The 26,002-nt window shown below is 50.4% G+C and overlaps 1 protein-coding gene across 1 annotated transcript in view; it reads right to left on the bottom strand.

Moving 5' to 3' along the window:
- Positions 1–26,002, bottom strand: part of Fng (Fringe glycosyltransferase) — a 133,437-nt gene that overhangs the window by 67,141 nt on the left and 40,294 nt on the right. The window contains exon 2 of the mRNA XM_077671117.1: positions 34–82. Coding sequence (XP_077527243.1) covers positions 34–82 — 49 coding nt within the window. The remainder of the gene's footprint in view (positions 1–33; positions 83–26,002) is intronic.

The raw sequence follows: 26,002 nt of genomic DNA, 5'->3' as shown, positions 1-26,002 counted from the left end.
ATTGAACACTGAAGAGCTTACGAAGTGACTCACTTGTTTTGAGCTGGTACAAAGGGTCCGACGCATCCGTGAAGAAGTACGTCTGAAACAGAGCAAAGAAAAGAACGCACAAAAGGTCAGTTGGATTGTTTCTCAAACGCCTTGTCGCTACATGCTCAGATTATCGACACCCTACTCTGTTGGATTATCGACAGATTGGACACCGTACTCTGTCTATAGATACTAGGGCAGCTCTATAATGTGCTCAGCCCGTACTGTCGGACGTCATATCAGGGTGAACAGACACAAGATCCATCGCTCCAGAGGTAACCACCTCTCTCCCTCTTCCCTTATTTGATCCGTTATTATAAATAAAAACCTTCTCACTTCCAGAAGTAGGCGCTGCGTGGAAAATAGTGTCCTTTGAGAACACTATAGCGTAAGATTACTGTTGCATTCATATCACCACGAAAACGCCATCATACCCACCATCGTCACAGTCGGTGTCGCGAGCTTACATAACTTTGTTAGAGAAGGCAGCTGTGAGCACACACTTACTCGATACCATAACCCAAACAGGATTGAGGTGTTAAGCGACGAAATCCACACACACGGGCGTATTCGTGCTTCGCCAGCCACGAAAAAAAAAAAGGAAAGAACGGCCGCCATAGCCAGGATCGAACCCACGTCTTTGGGTTTACTCACAAGAATTACCAAGTCGGCGAGATGGTTAAACCGGATTATGCGTCATGCCACAACTTTAATCTCTATTCCATCTACGCGTACGCCGGTAGCGGACTGATTCACGCTATTTCTTTCTCTCTTTTTTTTTAATTCAGTTGTACTCCAACTCTTGCACTTGCTGGCATACAAGGTCGGTTGACTAAGTAAGGGTTGATTTCTACGTGAGATTAAAATTAAACAACAAAAAAAATCTGAAGAACAGGCTGACTGCACTGCAGAATCGATCGATATTCCGTCCAACAGCTCTACCGACAGTTGTAAAAAAAGTCGAAGCGATAAATATAGCGCTGCCGGATTCTCGATAAAACACCGGTTTGACAAGCTCCAAGACGTGCAGTGCAGCACGCAAGCAGAGGCAGTTTTCCCCGCACTTAAACGTGCGGGGAAAAAAAGCAACTCGCAGCAAAGACCAGAAGCCACACGAATGACAGATCGTCCGCGTATTCGCGTCGATCCTTTTTTGCCCGTTCTTAAAAGGGCTCGGGGCGTCGTCCACTCTTTCGAGAAGTTGCCACGGAGGCGAGCCGTGGCAGGATTGAACAGGTTCTTCGAAAAGATGCAGGCGCCGTTGGGACTTTCCGTAAGCCGTTTTCAAACACGGATGGCACGTAGCGAGCACTGCTTGCAAAATTGAAGACAACTTGTTCACTCTGCTCTGCCGTGAGAATATAGAAGGGGGAAAAAAGTCGGGGACATTAATTACGCGACTAGGCACCACGACAGGCTGAGTCAACCGGGGGAGAAGGCGACGGGCTGCCGAAGAAAAATACTGGAGCTAAAAAGGAACCCGAGAGGATTACGTGAACAGCGGGAGTACGGGCACTCTAAACGTTTCTTCCTTACTGCTCTATTTCGCAACGACAATTTTCGCAATGCCAATTACAGGCGCTCAATCGTCATCTCGAGACTTTTGTGCTAAGTGCAACAGCTGCTGCGAGACTATGTGTAATTACTTTCGCTACAAACAAATTTTCACAGACCCTTCCAGTTTAACGTGAGCTCAGTGCATAATGTTGCGTATATGTTGAATATAGCATTTCATACACGTTCCCCCCAAAATATCTGCCAGTTTCTGTATTCACGTCTTCTGATTTTTTTTTTGTATTATGGCCCCCCCGCACTGCATTTGCACCAGTTAGAAATTGCGATACACCGAAGTTTACGCTCACCAGCTGCTCTTCTTGCTGAAGGAACTCTGCAATAAATCGATTCCACAATATATTTATCTAATTAATTCACAAGGCGACTGGCACTCAGCCAAAACACCAGGCAAGAGACCTGCTTACCTTTATAGACGTAATTACTTCAATCTGCTAATGATACGGGTCCAATCTTGAGCATGCACCAATATAGTGCGGTTACAGAGCGCCAGATGGTAAAGGGAACTTGAAAAGCAACAATATTTTCACGGGAGAGTCGGTTGTATACCCTGCCTAATAGTATCAGTGCGAGAAAAGTCAGAAACAGCACACATTTCTTTCTTCGCGTCCAATCGTGATTGGGAACAGATATTCAGTTGTTCTCTCCTCTCCTTCATCACTCGCTTACGCGACCGTAAAGTAGAAGAGCGCGAGCTCCATCCGCCAGAGAAAATTCCCACGCAGCTGACGAGGAACTTATCGCCTTAACGAGCTCCATAAATAACCTAAAATATGGGCATTTCGACTGGAATACCAGGCGGTTCCCACCTGATTTAGAACATTGGTCTTAGAGAGAGTGAGAAAGGAATACACAAACACTTCGGCAGCAGCAACACCTCACAACGGCCGAGGTTCGGAAAGGAGGGGTGGAGGGAAAAGTACGGGAGCCACAGAGCGGCAACGAGCTAACGAGCCCTAATGGCTCGAAATAGCTGCGACAGCGAAGCGAAAAGAAAACAGCATTGGAAGCGAACAGTTTAATAGGAGCAACCTGGCTGGCAGGAGACGAGCGATAAGCCCGCGCGGTGTCCAGTGGCCGCCGTAAATGATGGAACCAGTTTTTGTGGCGATCGGCCGTTAGACGAACGCGCATTCCACCGATCAGGGCAGGGAATGTAGCAGCAGCAGCAGCAGCCTCGTCCTCCTCTTATCACATTTCCCACCAGGGACCGGCCTCTCGTTTCGCTAAATCCTACCGTAGCGCGCCTTCTCTACTTGTTGCCTCCGGGGGCTCCGCACAGGGACTTATCGCGCCGCCGGTGGTGCTTTTTTGTTTTAACCGCTTTGAGGAGGCCTGCCCGCTTTCGTGATAAGTAGCCGGGTCCGGCCTTTAATGAGGTCCGAGAGGCGAAGTTGAGATTCACCGCACGTGTCGCCTCAGTCGCCGCAGCCCGCTGTTGCTAACAAGGTGGAAATAATATAACAATGGCCGCACTGCCAGTGTCACCACCTGCGCACAAAGTCGTTACTTTATCTCTCTTTTTGTTGTTTTTCTGGCATATGAAGAGAAGCCGAAGTCGTTTCTTAGCCGAAGTCGAAGCCGTAACACTGGTCCGAAGTCGGCTTTTAAATAGCTCCCGAGAGAGCATTCGAACAGCAATATCAGGCGATGTGGACTCTAGGGCCGGGTGACTGTCGCTACTTGTGGTACAATTTCGCGTCAAGTCCACGAAAAACGTCATTTGCCCCCCCCCCCCCCCCCCCCCCCCCACCCCTCCTCCCCCCTCGCTCACTCTTCACCCGGTCACCGTCCCCTAGATGTCCACCCTGCCGTCCAGTCGAGGGTGCCAGTCGCCAGGATCCACCCAAAACGACCGCCTCATCGGAAGGCGCTGTCTGCAGTAGTCGGACCGGATGGATCGAAGTAGCCGCCGCGCTCCCGTCCGCGCCCCTCTCCTGATAAATCGCAGTGCATCCTCTATCGCGATCAGTCCTGGGCGACATTTAATGGACCCCGGCCGGTTACGTGACGCCGCCGATAATGGGGCGCTGAGACGCATGCCACGAGGTTTTTTTCACACGCGCGGGCTCCTGAAAGCGACGGCGTACGTGTAACAATCCGCAAGTCAACCTTAATGCTTCACCTCTCGTCTGCTGTACTTCGTACTGCGCTGTAACTGTCGTCGTCCCACCAGGCGTTTTTGTTTGTTGGTTTGTTTTTGCCCTGAACTTATACGCTGATAGCTGTTCGTCTTCCTTTCCTTCGTGGTTGAGGGTGAAAGCGACGGTGTCGCCGGAGAAACCGCTATGCCAGACCAATTAGTTGAGGAGCCAGGTAGCTACGTAGGACAGAAAAACTAATGTCCTCTATCACGTAAGATGGAAGAGACGCGAAAATAAAGGAACGCGCTGACAGAGGCAAGCGACTAAAATTACCTTATTTGCTTCAGAACTATCGACTTGGGTGTAAACTGGCTTTACCGAAAATCGCATTTTGTACCCCGCAATGCTGCGAAAAATTTTGGACAAAGTTAATTTGCTATCTTTCCTCTTAGACGATTGATGTGGGAGGGCATGGGTAGAGAAGCCAATTTGCGGGCGACATGAGCCCGCGAAGAACAAGCTCCGGGGAAGCGCAAAAAGTAAAAAAACGGAGTCTACGCACGAACAACGCATTCCCGTCAAAGAGTGTTTATGAACGGCGACTTGACGGCCAGCAGACCATCGGCAGACAGCAGCCGAACAAACAAACACGTGCCCCGCAATGACGTCAATTTGTCAGGCTGTTGGGGCTAGTCACAGCTCTCATTCATCTCGCTTCTTGGAAGCGCTTAGTGGAGAAACCTTTTTGTTTTCCCGCGCTCCTCGAGCTTGTAGTGAACACAAACCACTTGCGCCACACACAGATATATACATTGCCGGCCTCCAAGAAGAAACAGCGAAAGTTCGGCTAGCTGGTACATTCTGGAAGGTCAAGAGCGCACAAGCAACCGGTTAAGGAAAGAACTAAGGTGTTGTGGTTACGTAAAAATTTCGTGTGTATCAATAACTCTCGCAGTTGGGAGAAGCGCTTGTTTGTGTTCATTCTGTCCGTCCTCCGTTCCTTGTGCACGATTTTGACTTTCCAGGAAGGGACCCGTGGTTACAATTGCCAGAGATGAATCGTCACCTACAACCTTTGTGGATGGATGACATCCAGATGAGAGAGAGAGAGGTCACCAAAATAAGCTCAGCTATAACTAGCAACTATTGAGTGAAACGAAGGTTCTCTTGTAACATTATTATGACAACTGAAAAAAGCGGGAATTTCGTAATGCATGTTACAGGGTAGCAACAAACCAAAAATATCCCAAGAAAACCTTAAGCTAATTTAGTGGGTATCGTAGCACTAAGGAAAAGAAACAGCGACAAGGACGGGACACGTGCAAAATAACTAAGGCACGTGACCGCTGCGCTAAAGACTGAATGCTTTTGCGGAAAGTAGATCGTTTAAGGGGCGCGCTCCACGCATCGTGAGCCACAAACACGGAGCAATACCCGTAACGTGCCTTTCCGATCGAGAACTCCCAAAATAAAAAAAAATTATAGGTAAGCACTCGTTATACAGAAGTCCTCAGGGCAGAAACTTGCTTCGTTAAAACCGACACTTCGTAAAAACAAGGTTGATGTGCTCTCCTTAAACTGCACGGGGTAACCTGAAACCTTTTTCATATATACAAAGCAAACTCTCGAATAAGGCAGTTTTGTTGTAAGGGCGCGTGACAAGACAAGACAAGCAGCACGCGGCGAAACTTCCCGCCAGCGGCATCGAGGCCGTCGACGTTCCCGCCAAAACGACAGGACGCACGTGATCGCGTGACGGCCGAGCGCGCGCGTTTTGGCGCCAAAAGCGCCGTGCACGCAACCCGAGAGCTGCAGCGGGGGGCTCGACTCGGCAGCCAGTTTCTGCCGCGCGTGTTGTACATGCGGCGCCGCACAAACAACGCTGCCCTCAATTCGAACGTCAAGGGATCTGGTGACACCACCGACAGAATTGTCGGAATGAAAATGTCTGCTAGCTCTTACATCCTCACCCACCTCCTTTTCTTGTCCTCGTTGAGTTATTCAAGGAACGAATGCGTAAGGAAGGTCGCGTAACTGAGGCGAACAAACCTTCTCGATATCGCAACCTCGACTTGCAATGGACGCGTGCAATTTCGATCCTCCGCATTTCTCTCTCTCTCTCTCTCTCTCTCTCTCTGAGCAGCCTTGTTAAACTAACAGCTTTTTTTAGGTTCCCTTGAAAGAGGTCGAAGGCACGTGGAGAACGGTAGCTTGGATCCACAGGAGCAGAACTTGTATTGTCGTTTTAATGTGAACACGTCGGTATAACGGATTGAGACCACCCGACAGCATCACCGAAATGTGCCGCAAAGAAGGTGGTGCGCCGTCGTATTAGTGTTGTGCAAAAATTAAAAGCCACAGAAACGGCAACCAACCGAGTGATGATGTCAATCAATAAAGTAACTAACAGTGACATTAATCGTAATCGATAGATTTTAGCAGTCGTACACTGCTTTGGCCTCCCGTCATTGACGCCTGGAATAACCACACATGACGATCAACTGATGCCTACCAAAATCGCGTGCCTACTTATTGTTGGACCCCGTGCTTGTCGCTGCTTTAGAATGCGCAATAAAAATTTCGAGTTGTGTTCGAGTTGTGAGGAGGGGGGGGGGGGGGGGGGGGCGATCCCTCTGAAGCTACATCTATGACGTAGCTGTACTATGACGAGGGCCGTAGTGGTAAAGGGCTCCGAATTAACTTCGACCACCTCAGGGGATCTTAAACAGCCACTGTGGCCGGGAATCGAACCCACGTCGTTGGACCCAGTAGCATAACGTATTAGCCCCTGAGCCACCGCGGAATGAGAGGAGTCGGTACTGCTTATAGACAAAAGAACGACACGAGCCGCTGCACCTGCATGCCGTCATTGTCACGTTGCCGCACACCCAAATGAGAGGAAGGAACTAGCTGGTAATTATCAACAATTAAGGACTGATTTAAATTCAACTGTCCCCTCAGTCACGAGAGAGAGAAAGGGAGAGAAAAAGGACGCCTAAGCACCAACTCCGACGTAAGGCTCTAAAAGCTGCGACGGCGCATGTCGAAAGCATTACCCGTTTTTTTATTTAGCGGTTTCCGATGTCGGCGGCCGTCACACACTCCGCGATGACGCTGCAGGAGTGGCTGGGAATGGACCTCTGAAGGCGGCAATGTACGGGCCAAAGGGGAAGCGAAAGCGGACACCGCTGGGAAAAACGCCCCACGATCCGCGCTGCTTCTCCGACTCGCTATACGACGAACACGCGAAGCAGGGCAGCGTCACACGACTCCCGCACACACGCACGCCCGGGCGGCGTGTTTTCAAACGCTTCTCCATCTGCCCAGGGCCCCCGCACCCCCACGTGACATGCGTGATGTCACTTCGCGCGCTATTCTGCTGAGCAACTGCGAAAAGGAGTTCGCCGTTAGGCATCTGTGGCCCTCGCAGGGATTTATACACACCCCCTGAGAAGGACTTCGACACCCCCCCCCCCCCCCAAAAAAAAAAAAAGGTTCCACAACCACAAGCACCCTGCCTAGGGATTTATACAACACCCCCCCCCCCCCCCCCAAACATCCCAACGACTCCCCCCCCCCCAAAAAAAAAAAATCGAAATTCTGCATAAACCCCTGGGTCCTCGAGGTAGAGTTCTTGGTAATATGGATGACGGCCTGCAGGTTCCGGTTCGAAGCGCAGCCTATGACCACGTCTAATTGAACTTCTGCAACCCGCTAAGTGACACCACACATGCGGGTGGGGGAAGTGGGGGAAAGGGGGGGGGGGGAGGGCGTTGGGCGGCGAAGCGGTTGGGAATATGCGGCTAGACCTCGCACCCGCTTTCTCTGGATTGGCATCGCACGTGGTCCTAGCTGTTCCGGACACCTCTGACTGCAGCTACGCCAGCTGTACACCTTCAAAAACGTGTGCGCGTTATTCACGGGTAGCCTCGATAACAGCACAGGGCACACCCTGAACCAAGACGCACCCAAATCAATTCCTCTGCCGGAGCAATGTGGGAGAACACTACACGGCATGATTCCGTGTGACGGGTACATTCACGCCCTGGTAAAAGCGCAATGCAGTCACACTTAAAATGTTGGAATTTTCGTTTACCTACGCAGCCATTTTCGTTGTCAGACAATGGCGTTCTGTTAACTGCGCCCTGCGATGCGTATTCCTGTATTTATGAGAGAACTTCGTCGCTATCTCTCACTTCTTTGTACTCCTCACGCAACCGAGCGCGAAATGATGACGATGATGATGATGAGGCGCCATTACGCACGTTCGTACACGCAGACAAGTTACTGCTTCCAATTGGGGAGTCACTGCATTCTAAGATTTAAAAAAAAAATGCGGGTTATACCAGCCTGCGCACAGCAGGGAACAAGCAACACCGCTGTCAAAATCCATCGCACCATGACGCGTTCGCCACCTGCAAAATAAGCCTCGAGGCGCGTTTCACCACCGCGAGTGTGAGCGTTGATGCGCAGCGCATACCACAGCGGGGTTTCCATTCAACGCCGCCAACGTAAGGCCTACCGGCATCTGAAACACAATGGGGCCCATTGGCAGCAGCGAGTCGTTATCCCGGCGGCTCCTATCGGCACGGCGATCGGTATGGCCACGCGCCGCGCATGCGTAGCCTTGGACGCATCCAAGGCGGGCAGCCGATCAGCCACGACTGGCGGTGAAACGCACGCGCCATCGCCCAAGCGCGAACTCCAACCGGATAGCCGCGAAGCAGGCCGCAAAGTGACCGTGAAAGCCCACGGCGGCATGTGTTACGAGACGCGGTAGAAGGCGAACAACGGAGTGCTCGAAAGAATCCCGAGGCGTAACAACCCAAAGTGCGTACGTACACGCCCGAAGGGTCTCCCCGCCCGGCCACTTTGCGCGCGCAGTGTTTTCTCGGGCCTATTCAAGCGCAGCATTGATTGCATGCGCAACCACCCGTTTCGCCGGCCAATATATAGACGGAATGGTTGCGTTCAACCTCAGTAGTATTCTGGTTGGGTTACGCCAGAAACAGTCATTTCCCTTTCCTGCCACAGCTTTGAGGGTGATTTGTGGGCGAATCGACGAGACGCTTTTGTGGAGAACATCCGGTTGTGCGCGCGGTGTGTTCGGTGGTGTGCAACGAGTTCGGGGCGGAGCGGAATTTTACGTTTTCCTGAGCCAACCAAACACTTTCGATACCTCGGTTGGATGCTTGGTCGACGGGCGCCTTCACACACTTATTGCCTCGGTCACATTGTTGTGTGCAACCATTGCGTTAGCTCATCACACCCAACCGTCCTACCAGACATTACGTCCATCAATGGATGTGCTGGCTCGTTGGATGCAATTGCTTGTTGGGCGTGTTAGGTCCATTAAAGCTGCTTGTTGAGCCTGCGTCTATGCACCCACTGTGCCAGAGAGAAGCATGCCTGCTGCATATGTGTCCCGGGTATTTCTGCAACATGCGGTCCGCGGCACCTCAACAGCGGCAGTCTATGAGCGGACAATATAGAGTTGCAGAAACTCCTCAAACAAGCCCATTCCCTTTGCTTGTCTGGTGACCACGTTCGGCGTGTACAATCTCTTGTTCAGAGAAGCCTGACGCACTGTTGTCATCTCCCTGAGTTCTCAAGAGCAGAACGGTGTCAGGCGCCGGTGTCCATCTCGAACGACGGGATCACGACTATCTATTCCTTACGTAAGTAACGAGTTGTCTATAGACGGAAAAATCAGGAGATCGTTATGCCAATTGGATGCCCCCAATAGAAACACTGCAAAAAAGCTTCAGGGAACGGGCAAGAATCTGGTAATTCCTTCGGCAAAGGTTGAGGTGCACCCGTGCTCGATCTTTAAAACAGCACACAAGGCAAGCTGTCGCTGTTGGTAATAACACTGCCAAATACTTTGCCCAATACTCAACAACTACGGAGTAAACATGCGCACAAAATCGAGTTGAGAAAGAGAGTTGTACCAGAACAGCTGCCGCTTGACACGTTGCAAAAACTTCCCAGGCTGCAAGGTCCAGCACGATTATATATATATATATATATATATATATATATATATATATATATATATATATATACCCTTTCGATCACATCCGGCGCAGACACGCAAGCATACGATTGCCCGGGCGAGCACACGCAGTGAAAAACCAATCGCGTGCATCGATAGAACCGGGCCGAGATCGCGTGCTTGGACGACGGATGCCTTTCCGGCTAACGCACACGGGATGAAAAGAAATACGAAGGGCCTACCACAGGACCCGGTTCCGGAACTCCGCGCTCCATTTCCCTCCCCCACCTTTCTTTGTATACTCCTTTCGCGCCTGAATCCACTCTGTTGGATTCGCGGGAGCGATAGAGGGCGACTTTGCTCGTTCTTTATCCACGCACTTGTTTTGCAGTGCGGCTCAGCTGAACGAGTCGATTGTTCCGGATCCGCTCCGCAACCAACCGCAGGTGGTCGTCTGCAGAAGCGCGCTGGGAGAGCATACAGCGGTGCGCGCTAATCCCCGCTAAGCCGCTTACGTAAACTCTATTATGCCGCGTACTCAAACGCTAATCCGCGGTAGTTTGGGGACTCCGGAAACGGGTTCTCGAAGATTTCGTATCCACTCGTATAGTAGTCGCTTGCGTCTAAGGAAGGATTTTGAGCCTGCGTGCATTTGAATGAGTGCGTGCATACGTGCGCGTGCGGTTAAATTCTTTAGGCCCGCTACGGGTTCAACAATGCAAATAACCTTAAAAATAAAACTGCACTTGATGTTGCCACACCTCGAACTGACCTGCTTGGCTGAATCCAGCCGTGCGGTCGAGCACAACTCGCCTCAGAAAATGAATGTGATCAGTTATGAATATCGTAAATTTATCGGGTTGTAATCGCCGGAGCTATACCTGCACTATGAGGCGCACTGCAGTGGAGGGCTCCGGATTAAATTTGACTACCTGGCGATCTTTAACGTCTGCCGAAATCTCGACGCGCGGGCTTGTTGGTTACTCGCCTCCATGAGAGGAAACGGATGCCGCGGCCAGGATCGATCCCGCGACCTTTGGCACCGCGGAGGGCGACAATCGTAAAACTGCGCGCGAGAAACCCCGAGTTGAGGTGTTGTGAAGGTAGAGCAATGCGTGTGAGGGGGGCTGATCGTCAAAACTTTACAACGATCTGCACAAAACCCTTAAGGAATGTGCGTATATAGTTATGGATCCACAAGCAAATATTCTGTTTTTTTGTTGTTGTTTTTGTTTTTTGCAAACAATCTGCTCTAACGCACAGCGGGATCGCCGGATCTGAGACGGGGCCGCTGACTGGATTTACAATATTGACGGATGCACTTGTTATTTATTGCTCTTTACTATTACTGTGTTTTACTATTACTGTGTTTTACTATTTTACTGTGTTTTACTACTGTGTTTTACTATGTTTTACTACTAGGATTACTATACAAAAATCCTCGCGTTCCAAAAGGAACGCAAGGATTTTTGTCACAACAAAAGGCCCGCCATGTTTGACTGGAACCCCACGTCTACATGATCCTTCTTACCACTAACCCTCGAACTTTATTCTTTAGCGATGAGAAACTATGCATAAATAAAGGCGCTCACAAAAAATAAAGGAAGGAGGGGTGTAAAGCAACGGTCGTAAAAAAACCTATAACCATGTTTGGGGCGCCGAATTTCAGAGAAGAGATGGCAATAAAATTTCCCAAAGAATAAATCAATGTGCCGCCAAAAAATGCTTAATTCTCTCAGCACGTACTAGACCCACAGAAAAACACTGAATATCGAATTGTGTCTACCGCACGCCGAAGTCGTTTTTCAATGTCAACTCTCTTCCTGTGTTGTGTCGCCATGAAAGCTGCCGCAGGGATGCAACGGGCAACTGACGCGAGAAAAAAAAATGAGGAGGAACTCTACGACGGACACAACGAACGACACGAGCGTAACAACAGCAACAACAAAAAGGCGATCGTTCTCTCAGACAGCTTCCTCCTTTCGGAAGCGAGCACCGTAAAACACGCAGCCGTACACAACGTTACAAAACCCCCGTCGCCCGCAGACACTCACGAAGCCGTTATATATATATATATATATATATATATATATATATATATATATATATATATATATATATATATATATATATATATATATATATATATATATATATATATATATATATATATATATATATATATACTATCGAGCACCCCAGGGGAAGCCAGCAGCCGATGCAGGTGTCATCCATTTCTCAAGCGGCAGCGGTAACTTCTCGTTCTCTCCCAGCACCGACGCGTTTCAAACCATAAAACATTTACAGGGGGATCTTTACGTCGTAGCAATGCACGCCTCCCCCAGCAACAAGTCTCCTTTCGCGCGACAGGGGTTCAGATTCCACGAGGGCCCCCGTTCAATAAATTAAATGCAAAAGCGACATGGATAACGGATTGGGGGCCCCCAGCCGTAAAGATAGGGCCGGGTAGTCGATGTGCCACAACGCCGTCAAACTTTATAAGTGATGCGGGGCATTTCGGGCAGCGGAGTCAAGTGGGACCGCCTGAAGCTAGCTAGACGAGGACACGGGCAGGTATTTAAAAAGCTGCACGTCACTGTGCCGTGCGTGATGCGCACTGCAACGTTTGAACAGCATTGCTAATTTGTCCGCGATCCGACGGAGAATAAGATGTCGCGATGATGCTGAAGACGAAAGGCAGATATTAGTTTAAAGGGACAGACAACCGATTTTTGTCGAGTATATATTCTCTATCCCAAATGAAAGGGCATCACTTAAAGCACCTTGACGAGAAACGGTTTTGCTGATAACGCCCTAGAACTTTTTAAATCGAATTTTTTGATCTACGAGCCGTATGTGTCCCTCCCAAAACTAATGCTGGCAACCATGGCATAGAGTAGCTCGGCAACATACTTTTGTCTGTATGCGAAATAAAAAACAATATTTAAAAACTTGTTCCCAGCTAAAAAAGTTTGAATCGCAGGCTTTCCTGTTCCTTAATGTGTTTTTTAATGCAACGGTCTATTTTGCACGAATGCGCCATCTGTCGGGATAGACGATAGGTAAAATCTGGCTTCACGTTGTGGAGGCGGGAACTTCGATTCTCCCTGGGCGCGACGTTTTTTTTTTTTTTTTAGCTTACGTTAGCGTATTTGAAAACTGAAATCAAATATTTTGGCAGAACAAACGCCTCTGCCTCAGGTAGAATCGTCAAAGCTCCTTCGCTGGGTCTGTTTACTGAACGCTGCCGTTGGTTCTGGGCATGGAGGCTCAGTTAGCCACACTGAGAGCAACCCAGCGGCGGCGGGCGGCGTGTCTCAAAACATTTCAAAAGAATGCTAAAAAATACATATACAATTTAAGCATGTACAAATACTTGTGTTAAAAGGTTTCCAATACGTAAATAAACATTTAGGCAGTTACAGTAGTTGCTAGGTTTGCGGGTCACGTGACAGGGACACATATTGTAGTGCCAAGTTTCGACACTACGAACCGCCACCCTTCCGTTTTCAGGAAGTTTGCTGCCAAATTAAAATTATTTCCGCTAGTTTGTTTAGAAATTGCTTGTGGTTACCGGGCTGTATAAAACGCTGGCTTTCATATGAGCTAGAGAACATATACGCGACAAAAATCGGTTGTCTGTCCCTTTAAATGTGCAGTGTTAGCCAAATATTTAGCCACCGTGGCGGTCGGGAGCTGCTTCTATTACCACAATTCGGTAAAATCCACTTCTTAAATTCTTTTGTCAATTTCTTCAAAAAGCAGATAAGCCCGCACCTTTCCGGACTCAGGTTGGCAGCCCCCTTGCTTAGAATTAACTGCGTTACGGAGTACACAAAGGAACACTGCCCAGTGCCAGGCGAGTTTCTAACGAGTCCCGTGGGGGCGCTGTATGCTACTGGCGAAAATTAAGCAGCGATGTGTCCCCGCTGATAAGACAAGAAAAGAGTCCGAGAACACGGAAGCGGCTCCATCAGACGAACGTGTCGAGCGACCCCCGGGCTCTCAAAAAAAACCGCCACGTGTTTTCGCCTTCTTTTCAGCCGCCTCGCCGCACAAAACTTTGGCGGCGCCGGCCGAACCTTCCAGGAGCTTGTGCTGCCGCTGACGACGCAAAATGAAGACGGGGGGAGTAGTTGAGCCGGGGGGAGGAGGCCCTTGGAAAACGGGACGTTTGGCAGCGGAGGCGACAGCACCGAAGAAGAAAGACGGGGGCCACCCGTCGGAGTGAACCCCCCGCAGCGTCAAACAGCGCCCGGGAACGAAGAAAGAGAAGAAAAGACACTTCTTCCCCCCCGCTACTGGCGCGGGCACCAGGCGACCCGAAGCAACGGCGGGTCCTGTCTGAAAGACACATTTTGAAAGAACCTCGACGACTGCTTTCAGGAGAGAGAGAGTGAGAGAGCGTTCCTTTTTATCTGCATCCCCTTCCCCTGCCAAGAAGGAGGCGAAGGAGGAAATCCACTCGCAAAGGCCAAGTTTTCCAACTCCTCGTTGTCCCATCTCGGCTTCGTTTCTTGTCTCGCCTTGACAATGCCTCACCCCCCGTGGCCGATGAGCGGGAACTCGTACGGACCACAACGTCCCCCAGTCCGCCCCTGTCTTCTTTTCTTTTTGTGAGTTACCTGCGTGCCTCTCTATTCACTTGCATGCAAAGGAGCTGTAAGGGACCACCGACGAGTGCTGTGGAAGGTAAAACAGTCTTTGGCAGGTAGAAAGGTAGAATGCATTCACTGTATATCGGTGCACCATAGGCGAAGAAGTTTACAAAAGAATCCTTGAACGTCGGCCCTTCGTCTTGCGGCATGACTCAGCTTCAAGGAGACGACGACGACGCGCTACTCTGCTCTCGTTCCCATGCGCGCGGGTGATTTCATTGTGCGCCGTCGTTTTTCCAGTGGCTGCGGGAAATTGGATTCGTTTTTCACAACGGTGCGAACGTGGTTTTACATGATGCACAAAGAGAGGCTCCCTGAAATGGCACCAGAGTCGCTTTTCGTGTGAGTGGAGCTGATAGATGAGAGACATCGCGCGGGCTGATCATACACCTTGTTCCTCCGCTTATCTAAAAAGTAATGGACGCTTCACTTTCGTGCCATCAGTGAACAAAAAAGGAAATGAACGGAGTCATCATTCGACACATCTAGAAAACTAGCATGCCTCTTGTTTAAAAAAACAAACAAAAAAAGCGTACATGCAAAACGCGAAGTCTTATTAAACCCCGAGGCTAGAATCGAGGGATCCTTGAGGACGTTATAACATTGAGACAGCGCAATCATATGTGCAATAGTACGTGCCGCCGTGTGGTGAACGCTTGTTAGGTAGCTCTGGGTAATTTAGCGACAAATACAATATGTATGTATGTAATGTGTGTATGTATGTATGTATGTATGTATGCATGTATGTATGTATGTATGTATGTATGTATGTATGTATGTATGTATGTATGTATGTATGTATGTATGTATGTATGTATGTATGTATATGTACAGCCGGTAAAAGGCTTGTCTATAACACAGCGTTCGTACTCTCAGCCCTATCCTGCCCCGCCGGAGCGGGATTTGAATAAAACTACTGCGGAATTCTGAAGTCTTAGCCCTTCGCTTTTGCCTCCGACATGTTTGGAACGAGTATGTTTCGGCAGTTTCCGGATGTAGCTGGTTGAAGTTGAAATAGCTGTTATAGACAAGCGTTTTACCGGCTGTACAGTGCACAACGCCCTTGTCTATAATACTGAGATTGACTTGAACTGGTTATCTCTCAAAACTGCGAACTAAAACTTGTCACAAAAAACGTTGAGGTCAAAATATATAGTCAATACTTCAGAATGACACAATAGTTTTCTTCAAATGTTTTTCGGCCGAGGCAAGATAAGGCTATAAGTACGAAACCTGTGTCATAGACAATGGTTTGGCCCTCTGTACGTAGTCATGCATGTATGTATGCATGTAGTCATGGAAAAATGAAATGTGAACACGGAAATATGAACCGAATCACACAAAATTGAAAAGTACTGTTTGTGGAGCTCCCATAAAGGCGAACTATCGGCATATTTCGAAAGTCACATTTCCCAACTCTGTTACTGCAATTAAGCCACGCGTCAATTCGGCTTGCGCGAAAAGAAACTGTGCTATTTGGGTGTAACGGTTCATACTTTTGTGTTCGCGTTTGGTTAGTCCATGACTGTAATACCCCGGCTACACTAGGGTCCGAATGTCATTTGAACCAAATGACATTTCAATCAAATGGGGTGCTTCGAATTCCGTTCAGAATCTGCCGTGCTACACTACAATTTCGATGGCATTTGAAAGCTTTCACAATTGCTCGCCATGCTGTAGTGGCGCTCTGCAGTCGCCCCGCGTTCCGTTTTCGCACAATAATACAATCAAATTTAGGAGCAGTCTAAGGCAGTAAAATGATATCAAATTAGAAGAGACATCAGTTTTGACTCTAATGTAGTGGCTGTATGCGTAGTTTTACATATATATATATATATTTTTTTTGGAACTGACCCACTGATTTTGAGAGCATGAAAAATTAAATATGTTGGTTTCGTATTTTAAGTAATTGAAAAGTGAACAAAGTTCCACAAACAAAAACATTTTGTTTGTTTTACGTACAGAAGTATTATATCTTATTGCCGATCGAAGACGCTGCGTGCGAGAGTGCTAGAAATGGCTTTCGAAATCCCAAATTTCCCTCTCGGTGCTCATTTGGCTCGAATGTCACTTGAGCCGAATTACATTTCAAAACATTGCGTAGCAGCACAACTTGGCATTTGAGTCAAATGACATTTGGTTCAAATGACGTTCGGACGCTAGTGTAGCAGGGGTAGAAGTATGCGTGCGCGCTTGTATTTCGAAGCCGTCCACATCACGACGTCCGCAGCCAAGGCGCATACGCATCGCCAGTCGTCCAACAGATGCTAATAATCCCCATCAGCAGCACCGGCTTCTGATGGATGAACAGTAGTGCCGTGAAACGGAAGCTTAGTAATCGGGGGCAGCCGATTTGCGAAAGCTCTGGACGAGACAGAAGCGCCGGCTGTCTCGGTCTCGTCCGCGTACTTCGACCCCGTCTCATTCGGTTCTAACTCGGCAAGAGGCTGTGCTGAACCCCCGCCTCTTCCGCATCGCGTCCCACTCAAACAAACCGTGACGCCGTAGCCGGTGGCCTAACGTTTACGTACGTCTCTCCAATGCGGGAAGTTCCCAAGGTTAAGAAGCCCTCGGCGATTCGTTTTCGCGTGGTGCCGAGACGGCATTCATACAGTATTCCTCGCGACGAGGAGCTCCCGAACTCACGACCTTTGCGCGCGTGGCCGACACGACCCGCGGAATCGCGGAGGCCGTGTTCGCTTCTTCCGGGAGCACGGATGAAACAACTTTCCTGCCGTGTTCCCCCCTCGTCTATAGTACGGGCAGAGGAAACCTGTTCGCGAGCGAGCGCGTACCGTTATTCCTACAGCGGGTAATCGATTGCTTATCACGCGACTCGAATGCGTATGTCGTTGGCATGAAAAAGGTTCGCCCGGCTGAATCGGTCAGAGCGCTTAGTGTGCGTTTTAGGGGCGAAGCATCTTAGGACCTGGCTGTGTCCGGGGCTTGGCGTTCGTGTACACAGTGTTGCGCATGCGCGAGGAGCATTGGATTGGATTGGATTGGAATTGTACATACTGTACACACGCGTTGCCACTCATTTACATGCGCGAGTGGGCAATGCCAGGGGTGATTTACGGTAAGAACGATCCCCAGTGCTTCGCCCACTCGTCAGGATTCCCTTCGTGGAGATGCGTGAATTTTTTTTTCTTCTCTCTCTCTCTCTCTCTCTCTCTCTCTCTCTCTCTCTCCGCTTGCGCGCAGTTGCTTTGGACGATTCCTCAACGATGGAAGACGCAGTATGGGCACGAAATAACGGAATAAAAAATCGTACAGCTGCGTAAGTTATAAGACGGAACGTGTTCACATCGGAAACATAATCACGATACACGGAGAGATGGTATACGAATATGCTGCTTCTCTGTAAGTTGCTTTTTTTTTCTTCCCCCATAGCTCTTTAAACGTGCATTATCTCTCACCACTCGCCGAAAGTATGCTATAAGAACGTTTTGCCCGCACAGGCAGAAAAGAAATACTTCTGTCTGTAGTCTGTAAACGAGGTTTAGAGATTGCGTACTTATTGCTGCCACTGCTACAGCGATGACAGTAATTAATGATCAAGCCTAATTTTCTCAGAATCAACCAAATTGTGGGGTTTACGCGCCAAAGCTACTTACCGCAGTGGACTGAACGGTTGGGGCCTAAATTCGACTTCCTGCAGTGTTACCACTAAAAAATCTACACATAAATCTCGCGCTCCCGTGTTCTTTTTCTGTTTTTTGCCGACGTCACAAGAACAGCCACGTCTGGGTTGTAATCAGTAGCGGTCCCAGAGATTGGTTTTGGAGGGGGCGAATTTTTTTTTTTTGGGGGGGGGGGGGAGGGGGGGGAGGGGGGGGGGATAAAGAACCACTCCCCTACTTGCACCCGTTTTTCGGAGGAGGTGATAACCATGCCGGCGTGCGCGCGTACGCGGAGTAACCCGCTTGCGCACAATCACTTGGCGACACAGTGCTTTTGGCCCCCCTTAGGCGGTACAACGGCTGGCTCGAGCCCGCATTTCTGACCGTCGCAACACGTTTGCGACCTCGCGCAAGTGGGATAGTGGGATGCTTAAAAAAAGACCAAAAAGTAAGAAGCTGAGGACCTCTTCGAAAGGGGGGGGGGGGGGGGGAGATCGCCCCCTCCGCCCTCCCTCCCCCCTTGGATCGCCAGTGGTTGTAATTGCACGAAAAAAAAAAAAAAGAAAAAGAAAGAAAGAAAGACCAGGAAGAAAATTGTGCCGGTAATTACCGTCCCGAAAAACAATGAAGCAAATTGTGAAAGCTTTCCTAATTCAGTTACTTGAACGGGACCATTTTTGCGTACCTCGGCTTCGGGAGCAATTCTTTCCAGGACCATTTTTTCCATGGCCACTTTCACCTACACCCACTCGAACCCACGTGCTCGTCCGCAGCAGCACCACCGCACAGTCATGAGCCAAAACAAGAGGTGCAAACATTTCCCCTCGCTTTTTTGAGGCTGAATCACAGCGAAGACGTCATGACTGCATCGGTATGAGCGCACACGCATACGCGCGTGAGGCTTCACGAATAGCTCGCACATATCCGCATTCAGAGTCTGAAGACAGATCGGAGAGACGTGCAGCCGCAACCGCGAGCTGCCGGTACGCCATTGAACAAACGGGATATTCGTTATTAAACACGCTCAATAAACTTACCATGCGGACCAGCGAAATATAGCATGGGCCCGTGATCTCGGCTGCGCGGTGATTTCAAATAACGACCGACACGGGCATCATATGGTCGTCAATCGCGAACGTGCGCCGACCGTCTACCATCGTGCCCATACAGCTGGGCGAGAGCTTCGTGTACGCGCTGGTAGAGGTCGACCGATAATAGACTAATCACGATCGCCGCTGGGCCTCGGAGTGCGCGCTTTGCAGCAGCGCGATCCCGCCCCATTTGTTTCAATGCGCTTTGAAGGGAGAGCACGCTGCAGCTTGGTGCACGTCAGATTCGGGGAACGATGGCTGAATGAAAGGATGCTTGGCATGTTTGCGCATTGGACCGGCCCTGCATGTATATTCCCGATTCTCCGCCTCTATTTTGCATGTCCTTGTCGACATCATTATCGCTGCGAGCGTACTCAAGGTCGCATTCGCGGCAGGAAGGGCGAATGCCCCTGTCAGCCTACAGCTGATACGTCGTGGCTGCGCAGGCTATCTCACTAGATGAAGACGGGACAGAAGAAGCAACGGCGGAATAAGCCAAAGGTGTTCCTCTCAACGCATGGTGACTCAAGTGTTTGCCGGATCCGCACACGTTGCCCGCGTACACCCGCCCAACTTTTTACCAATACCACGAGAGCGTCGACCATTCGGTCGATCAGAGCCGCGTGATGGAGTGATACGGCAAACTCGGCCAGAGTAGCCGCATGCGCACTAAGCAAAGGCCACTGCTGCCGCCATCTGCTAGGCTGTTCCAAGAGTAGAGCGCCACCCCCATTTTGGTTATTTGCTTATCACACTGCCCGCCGTACTCGATATTTTTCTTCAAGACCAGGCACGTGGCGCCAACTTAAAACAGAGTAATCAGCATTGCCGAACGAACCTTGCGCTGAGCGAACTTTGCGGTCGGCAACGCTGATTATTCTGTTTTCAGTTGGCGCCACGCGCCTGGTCTTGAAGAAAAATATCGAGTATGGCGGGCAGTGTGATAAGCAAATAACCAAAATGGGGGTGGCGCTCTACTCTTGGAACAGCCTAGCAGATGGCGGCAGCAGTGGCCTTTGCTTAGTGCGCATGCGGCTACTCTGGCCGAGTTTGCCGTATCACTCCATCACGCGGCGCTGATCGACCGAACGGTCGACGCTCTCGTGGTATTGGTAAAAAATTGGGTGGGTGTACATCGATATTAACAATTTCGACGTCTGCGTCGGACGTTCCGTGAGAAGCTTAAAATTTGGTTGCGGTCAGCTCGCCAAGTACGAGAACGCTTTAGGATCTGGGCAGTGGGTACCTAGTGGTTTGAAAGTAGACTCCCCCTCCCTCACACACACACACACACCTTCCTGAGGCTCAGAAGATCTGAAGTCGAATGACGAATGATCAAAAGGAAGCTCCTCAAAGTTTCGAGTAAAAACGTTTTACCAAGCAACCAACGCCTGTTAACGACTCCAGTCACTGCAATTTCTGCCTAGAAACTTGGACTCAGTCCTCCTTTTTCGAACATGGGAAACTTTTTTTGCTCAATCTTCGAAGGTACAACAGGGAGCTAAAGATGGATTTATACACACCCCCTCAACACCCCCTCCCCCCACCCCCACCAAAAGGACTTCCGACACTCCGACCTCCCAAAATATTACACAATTCCGCGTAGGGATTCATACCCCCCCCCCCCAACAGCCCCCCCCCCCCCGGAGGATTTCGACCCCCCCCCCCAAAAAAAAAAATCGAAATTATGGGTAAACCCTGGTGTAAACACGGAAGCCTGCTTGTATTTCCAATTCTGAGTGATAATGACGGTAAACCAAAACTAACGGTGTCGGGTAACTTAGAACATCTCGATGCTGAAGTTCGCCTTAATGCGCACACCAAACCCGGCTGACGTTTTGCACGGCGCGGCGAGCGCAGAATTAATAAAGGCGGTCGAAACGACCCGCGAGCGCGCGCACACTGGGAGAGAGAGGTCGGGTGTGGCGACTGCAGGTGAGTTACCTGCCGGAAGGCTACTACTGCTGCGGCGGCTCGGGTGCGGTAAATTCATAGGCACTGCACCCGCCATGTAGCGCACAATCCCTGACTGCGGCAACACAGCGAGGGTACTGCAGGCAGAGAAACAGAGCGGCCGCTTAAAAAAACACGAGAGCGCATGCGCGTCCGAAGCGAGGACAAATGGCCGGGCAAGCGCCGACAAGGCTGAACGCGTCGTCCGGCTGAATGCGGAACTTTGCGCGGGTTCAGATAGCGATCGTTGGGGCGTCGTCCGGCGCGGTGGACGACGACGACCCACATGCATACGCGGAAGAGGCCCGCTGGCGTTACCGCAGGCTGTGGCTCCGCCGGCAAAACGCCGCGAAAAAAGCCGACCGTTTTCTTTTCCAACCAACGACGCATTATTGTTCCGTGATGAACCTTGCAGGAAAAATTTTAGGCCCTGTCTAGATCGCCGTTGACGTTATTGATTGATTGATTGATTGATTGATTGTGAGGTTTAACGCGCCGACGCTACAAACGATGATGCGCGCCGTAGTGGAGGGTTCCCGTGGATTAATTTTGACCACCCGGGGGTCTTTAACGTGCGCCGAAATCTCGTACACACGGGCGTTTGTTGCTTTTCGCCTCCACCAGAAATGCAGCCGGGAATCGAACCCGCGTCCTCGTGCTCAGCAGCACAAGCCACTGAGCGAGCCACCGCGGCGGGTTGAAAAAAAAAAGAAAACCCTGAAGAACCCACGTAATTAATCCTACGTTAAACACTCAGTCAGCTACACCCGAGCGCTTTCCTATCACGCGAGTTCAACTGGAGCAAAAAAGTAACACATCACGTCGAGTCCCCGTAATGATCCTCTGTTGGCTGCGTCCCTTCGTCCCGTGGGACCTTTCCATTACGGCGCATTACATCGACATCCGCGGCTGCCTGGTGACACGGAAACTCGAGACATACGATTCCGCGCACGCTGTTGGGACGACGACTGGCGCTTCGCTCGTACCATTCCCACCGTGCCCAAACGCAGCTCAACTCTCGTCATGCCCCCGACCTCCTCCTCCTCCTCACTCGAGTCTAAAAGTAAGGCCGCGCACGAGGGTTGGGGGCAAGTACCCCTCCTCTTTCTATTCATCAACATGCAACGCGGAGAGGAATTCGCATGCCCGTATTACACGCCCCCATCTTCCCCCCGTCGACGAGGTGAAAAGAGAAACGCCCGCGGGGTTTGCTGGCCGAAAGAGCAGCAGCATACGGGAGCCGTCAGCGCGCGCCCGTTCCCACGAGACCGCGGGTGGTGGGGTTCCTCTAAAAGGGTGAGCACAAAAAGAACGCTGGCGGTGGCATCACACGTGACCTCGGAGACACGTGACCGCACACCAGTCCGCCCGCGCTTTTTAACGCCGCCTCCGCCCTTGCGAACACTTCCCCTCTTCCCATATTTTTTTTTTGTCTTTTCTTCAGCTTGTGTCGTGTCGTAATGACTGCTACGCGCTTCCCAGCGCGTCCAGGCTGTCACAATCAATGTCTGGGAACTCTGTTTTAGTCATAATAATTGAACAACGCAAAAACTTGACCGGACAAAGAGAAGACAACAACACGAGCGCTGAATGTAAAGCCTTTGTCAAAATTTACTATAGGCCAAACCTAATCCTACTGGACCACAAAGAATTCGAAGAATTAGGGTTAGGTTTAGATTGGCAGTAAGAAAGAAGGTGTTTCTTCTCTCTTTTCTTTATTTATTTATTTGTCTTCACAAAAGTGGGAGGTGGCCGGGTAAAAGCCCTTTGCGACGGCTTGAGGGTTCCGACTTTCCGACATAAAACGTTTCAGCCTCGCTCGGGACGTAAGCCCGTACATGTCTTTTTTTTTTTTTCGCCTTGCGCACTTTAGGCTTGGCCTAGAAATTTTTAACAAAGACTGCACACACCAGCTGTCCCAGTTCTCGACACTTTTAAACTTTGTTTAAGCTTTGGTTACCACACCCTGTCTCTTGTCAACAGCGCTAAAGCCGCTTCTAGTTCCCGATTTTAATAATGAAGGGCGCTGTGTTTAGGCAATGAAGGTGACGATGCATTACGAAGGCTTCACCACCTTGGAGGAGGTTTCGAAACCGAACGCCAGAGTGACGAAAGAGCTGCCAAGCGCGCCCTTCACCCTATTTTTAGACCCGTTCGGGCGACCGAAAGCTGCAAAGTACAGCGCGTTGTGCGCCACTCTGCGGTTCTCGAAACCCGGGGACAGCGGCGAGGCAAGGCAACTTTCCCGCGACAGAGGAACCGCCTTTTTTCGTGAACGTCAAGTCAGCACAACCGACAAAGTGTTGTCTCTCATGCGGATCTCGCTTAATCCTAAACCGCCGTGCTCTGTGCATCCCGAATATATATTTTTAGGCTAGACCGCATCAGCAACCACCGCCGGGACAGAGAGATTACCTTTGGTCTCTTGTCCCCTATATACGAACGTTCTCGGACAGAAATCAAAAATTAAAAAAAAAAAGAATTCCTGGCCATCTCCACTAAGGTGAAACGTGGTGAGGGTCGAGCGCCTTGGCGTTTTTGCCAACGGAGGTGAAACCGTTGCGAGAAAAAAGTATGCAGCTTTGCTGCAAAAACCTCGTGTCTTTGAAGCACTCTAGCGTGAGGAGGCGTGAACGAGTGCCCCGGTGTTTTAGTAACGTGACTACATGAGACGACGGTAACGACGACGACATGAGACGCTAACAGCCCGAGCCCCTAATATATATATTGCATAGCGTTGCAGAGAGGCAAAGTGTGCAGGTGGTTGTAAAAACTACCAGTTTGGTCATTTTTCTGATGCCCACAAATTTTCTTTAGTAACGCAACGATCGACGACCAGCTGGAACACATGTCAGAAACATGAGCCACCCAGCGTTTCCGAGGTGCAACCGAGTAGGTCACACCGAAACTGGTCAGGGAACGTCACGAGAAAACACGTGCAATGCAGCTAGCAATACGAATAGACAGGCCTCAATAGCTTCATATGTCCCTAAGGCCGCCGCAGGCAGCAGGGCCTCCACTGGAACCCGTACTCGACGAGTGATTCGATAAGGCCGCACTTACATTTTGACGAACTCCGAAAGTCCGTGACCACGCCTCACCCACACATCAAACTCATATCTCTCCCCCGCCCTACTGCGAGGCTAACGCTCGTAAAAAAATCAACCCTGGCAAACAAACTCACTTTAACAATCTATGCTTTCGTCAAAATTTCACACTCCCATCGTTTTGCACGCTGCGAAACAGAGCTGCCGTCAGGCTGACCGCGTGACCTCCACTCATTGCGTATACGGCGGGGGACAGCACAATAGAGGACATAAACCCCCTCTCTCCGCCGTCAAGTGTACGGCGAATGCATTCGCCGTGGTTCGGGACACCGCGCTCGGTGCAATTACGACCAGAGACCCGACCGCTTGCGTCAAAGTTGCGCCACCCTTCGGCGTGAGCCATGCAGCAGCGGCGGCCGCTGTTGATGGCGATGATGACGGAAAAACCGCAGGGCAATGGTTGCGTCGTGTTCTGCGGTTGAATACATGGCCCCTTTGCGGCCGTGCGCCCACCCAAGCGGAGGAGGGTAACCGCGTTCTCTTCGCTACGGTAAGCAACCAAGCCTAACCTATAGGTTACTGAGTACTTAGAAAGTCGCTCATTTATGTTACTCAGCAATGGCGTATAAATGCAATTTGTGTAGAAGTTGCGAAGTGTCAATAGGAATTTAGCAAGCTACAACGTCATGGTGGCCACTGCTGGCCTGGAGCGTGGAAGCCTTCATTGTTCCCCAGCCTTGGTACAGTAGCGCTGCGGTGTGCCACCTCTGAGACAGCGATTAGATCCAAAGCACGTTCCTACAGGTCTTAACGGTAGTTTAAACCCAGCAAGTTAACCTCACTAACACTGACACAATGCGGAGCACCCGAACTAGGCCGGTGACAAGGGACGAGCCAGGCCGCACGTATTTCAAAATCAAATTTCGCGCCCAAGGAACACCTCAGCTATGAAGTGCGCCGTTGTGAAGGGCTCCGGGTTAACTTGTTACCTGGGGAGATACGGGCCTTCTCGCTTCTCGCCTTCATCAGAAAAAGCATGCCACGGCGACCAGGAATCTAACCCGCGTCTTTGGGTTGGTTCAACAGCACAAAGCTGCCGAGTCGGCACTCCGGGTCCGAGGTTCCACATGCTCGCAGAATTCATTGTCTCATTCCTGCCGCTTTGCAGCAAGGCTTCCACGGACCACTGGTGACTGTTTCAAGCAAAACAGTCCGAACACGTTTTGCCACGGAGCAGTACTTTCGTCTTTTGGTTTCAGAGGCGCGTTCCATTGCTCAGCAGGGAACCGAACCACCGCCCTCTATATTACCACTGCGCAGGCTTTCGCAAAGGCCGCGCGGAAGCCGCGCAGTTGTCCGACGCCCCTGCACCGAAAAACAAGGCGGAAACAGCAAAGCGTCGTTTAGCCACAGTGGGTCGCGCGGACGTCCCAATCCTTTCGGGCGGCGCCGAAGTTCTTTCCCACGCGTTGCCGTGCCCACGGCCTTCCTTTCCTCAATGGCTGTCATTTGGTCCGGCAACATCTAGGCCTGCGCCCTAGCTGTCCGCCGCGTCGATAAGCGCGCGCTGCTCTGCAACAGGCTGCAGGCTACGCGTACATAGGGCGAACCGACGGCAATCGCGGGCAGTAGCTAAGAATATACTGTTAGCACCACTCAGGACAAACCTCGGGAGGAGAAAGATGATGACGATTATGGCGTTTAACGCGCCGAAGATACACCCGGGCTACTAGGCGCGCCGTATTTAATGGAGGGAGGCTCCGGATTAATTTTGCCCACCTGGGGATAAAGACAGCACGCTTGACGCACGGCGAGAGATAAAGTCAGAGCGATTATTAGCTACACTACTGGGGATACCTCTTAGTAGAAGCTGTCGATGCGGTTGCAGAAAACTCTGCTGCTGAGGCTCGGAGATCACAGATTACATTTCGACGGGCAGAAAAACATTA

This window comes from Haemaphysalis longicornis, unplaced genomic scaffold (assembly GCF_048455015.1).
Source record: "Haemaphysalis longicornis isolate Haplotype H1 unplaced genomic scaffold, Haemaphysalis longicornis Haplotype H1 scaffold_5, whole genome shotgun sequence".
In the NCBI taxonomy this organism is placed as follows: domain Eukaryota; kingdom Metazoa; phylum Arthropoda; class Arachnida; order Ixodida; family Ixodidae; genus Haemaphysalis; species Haemaphysalis longicornis.
The sequence above is the reverse complement of the archived record's forward strand: the minus strand, read 5'-3'. Positions and strand labels throughout refer to the sequence as shown.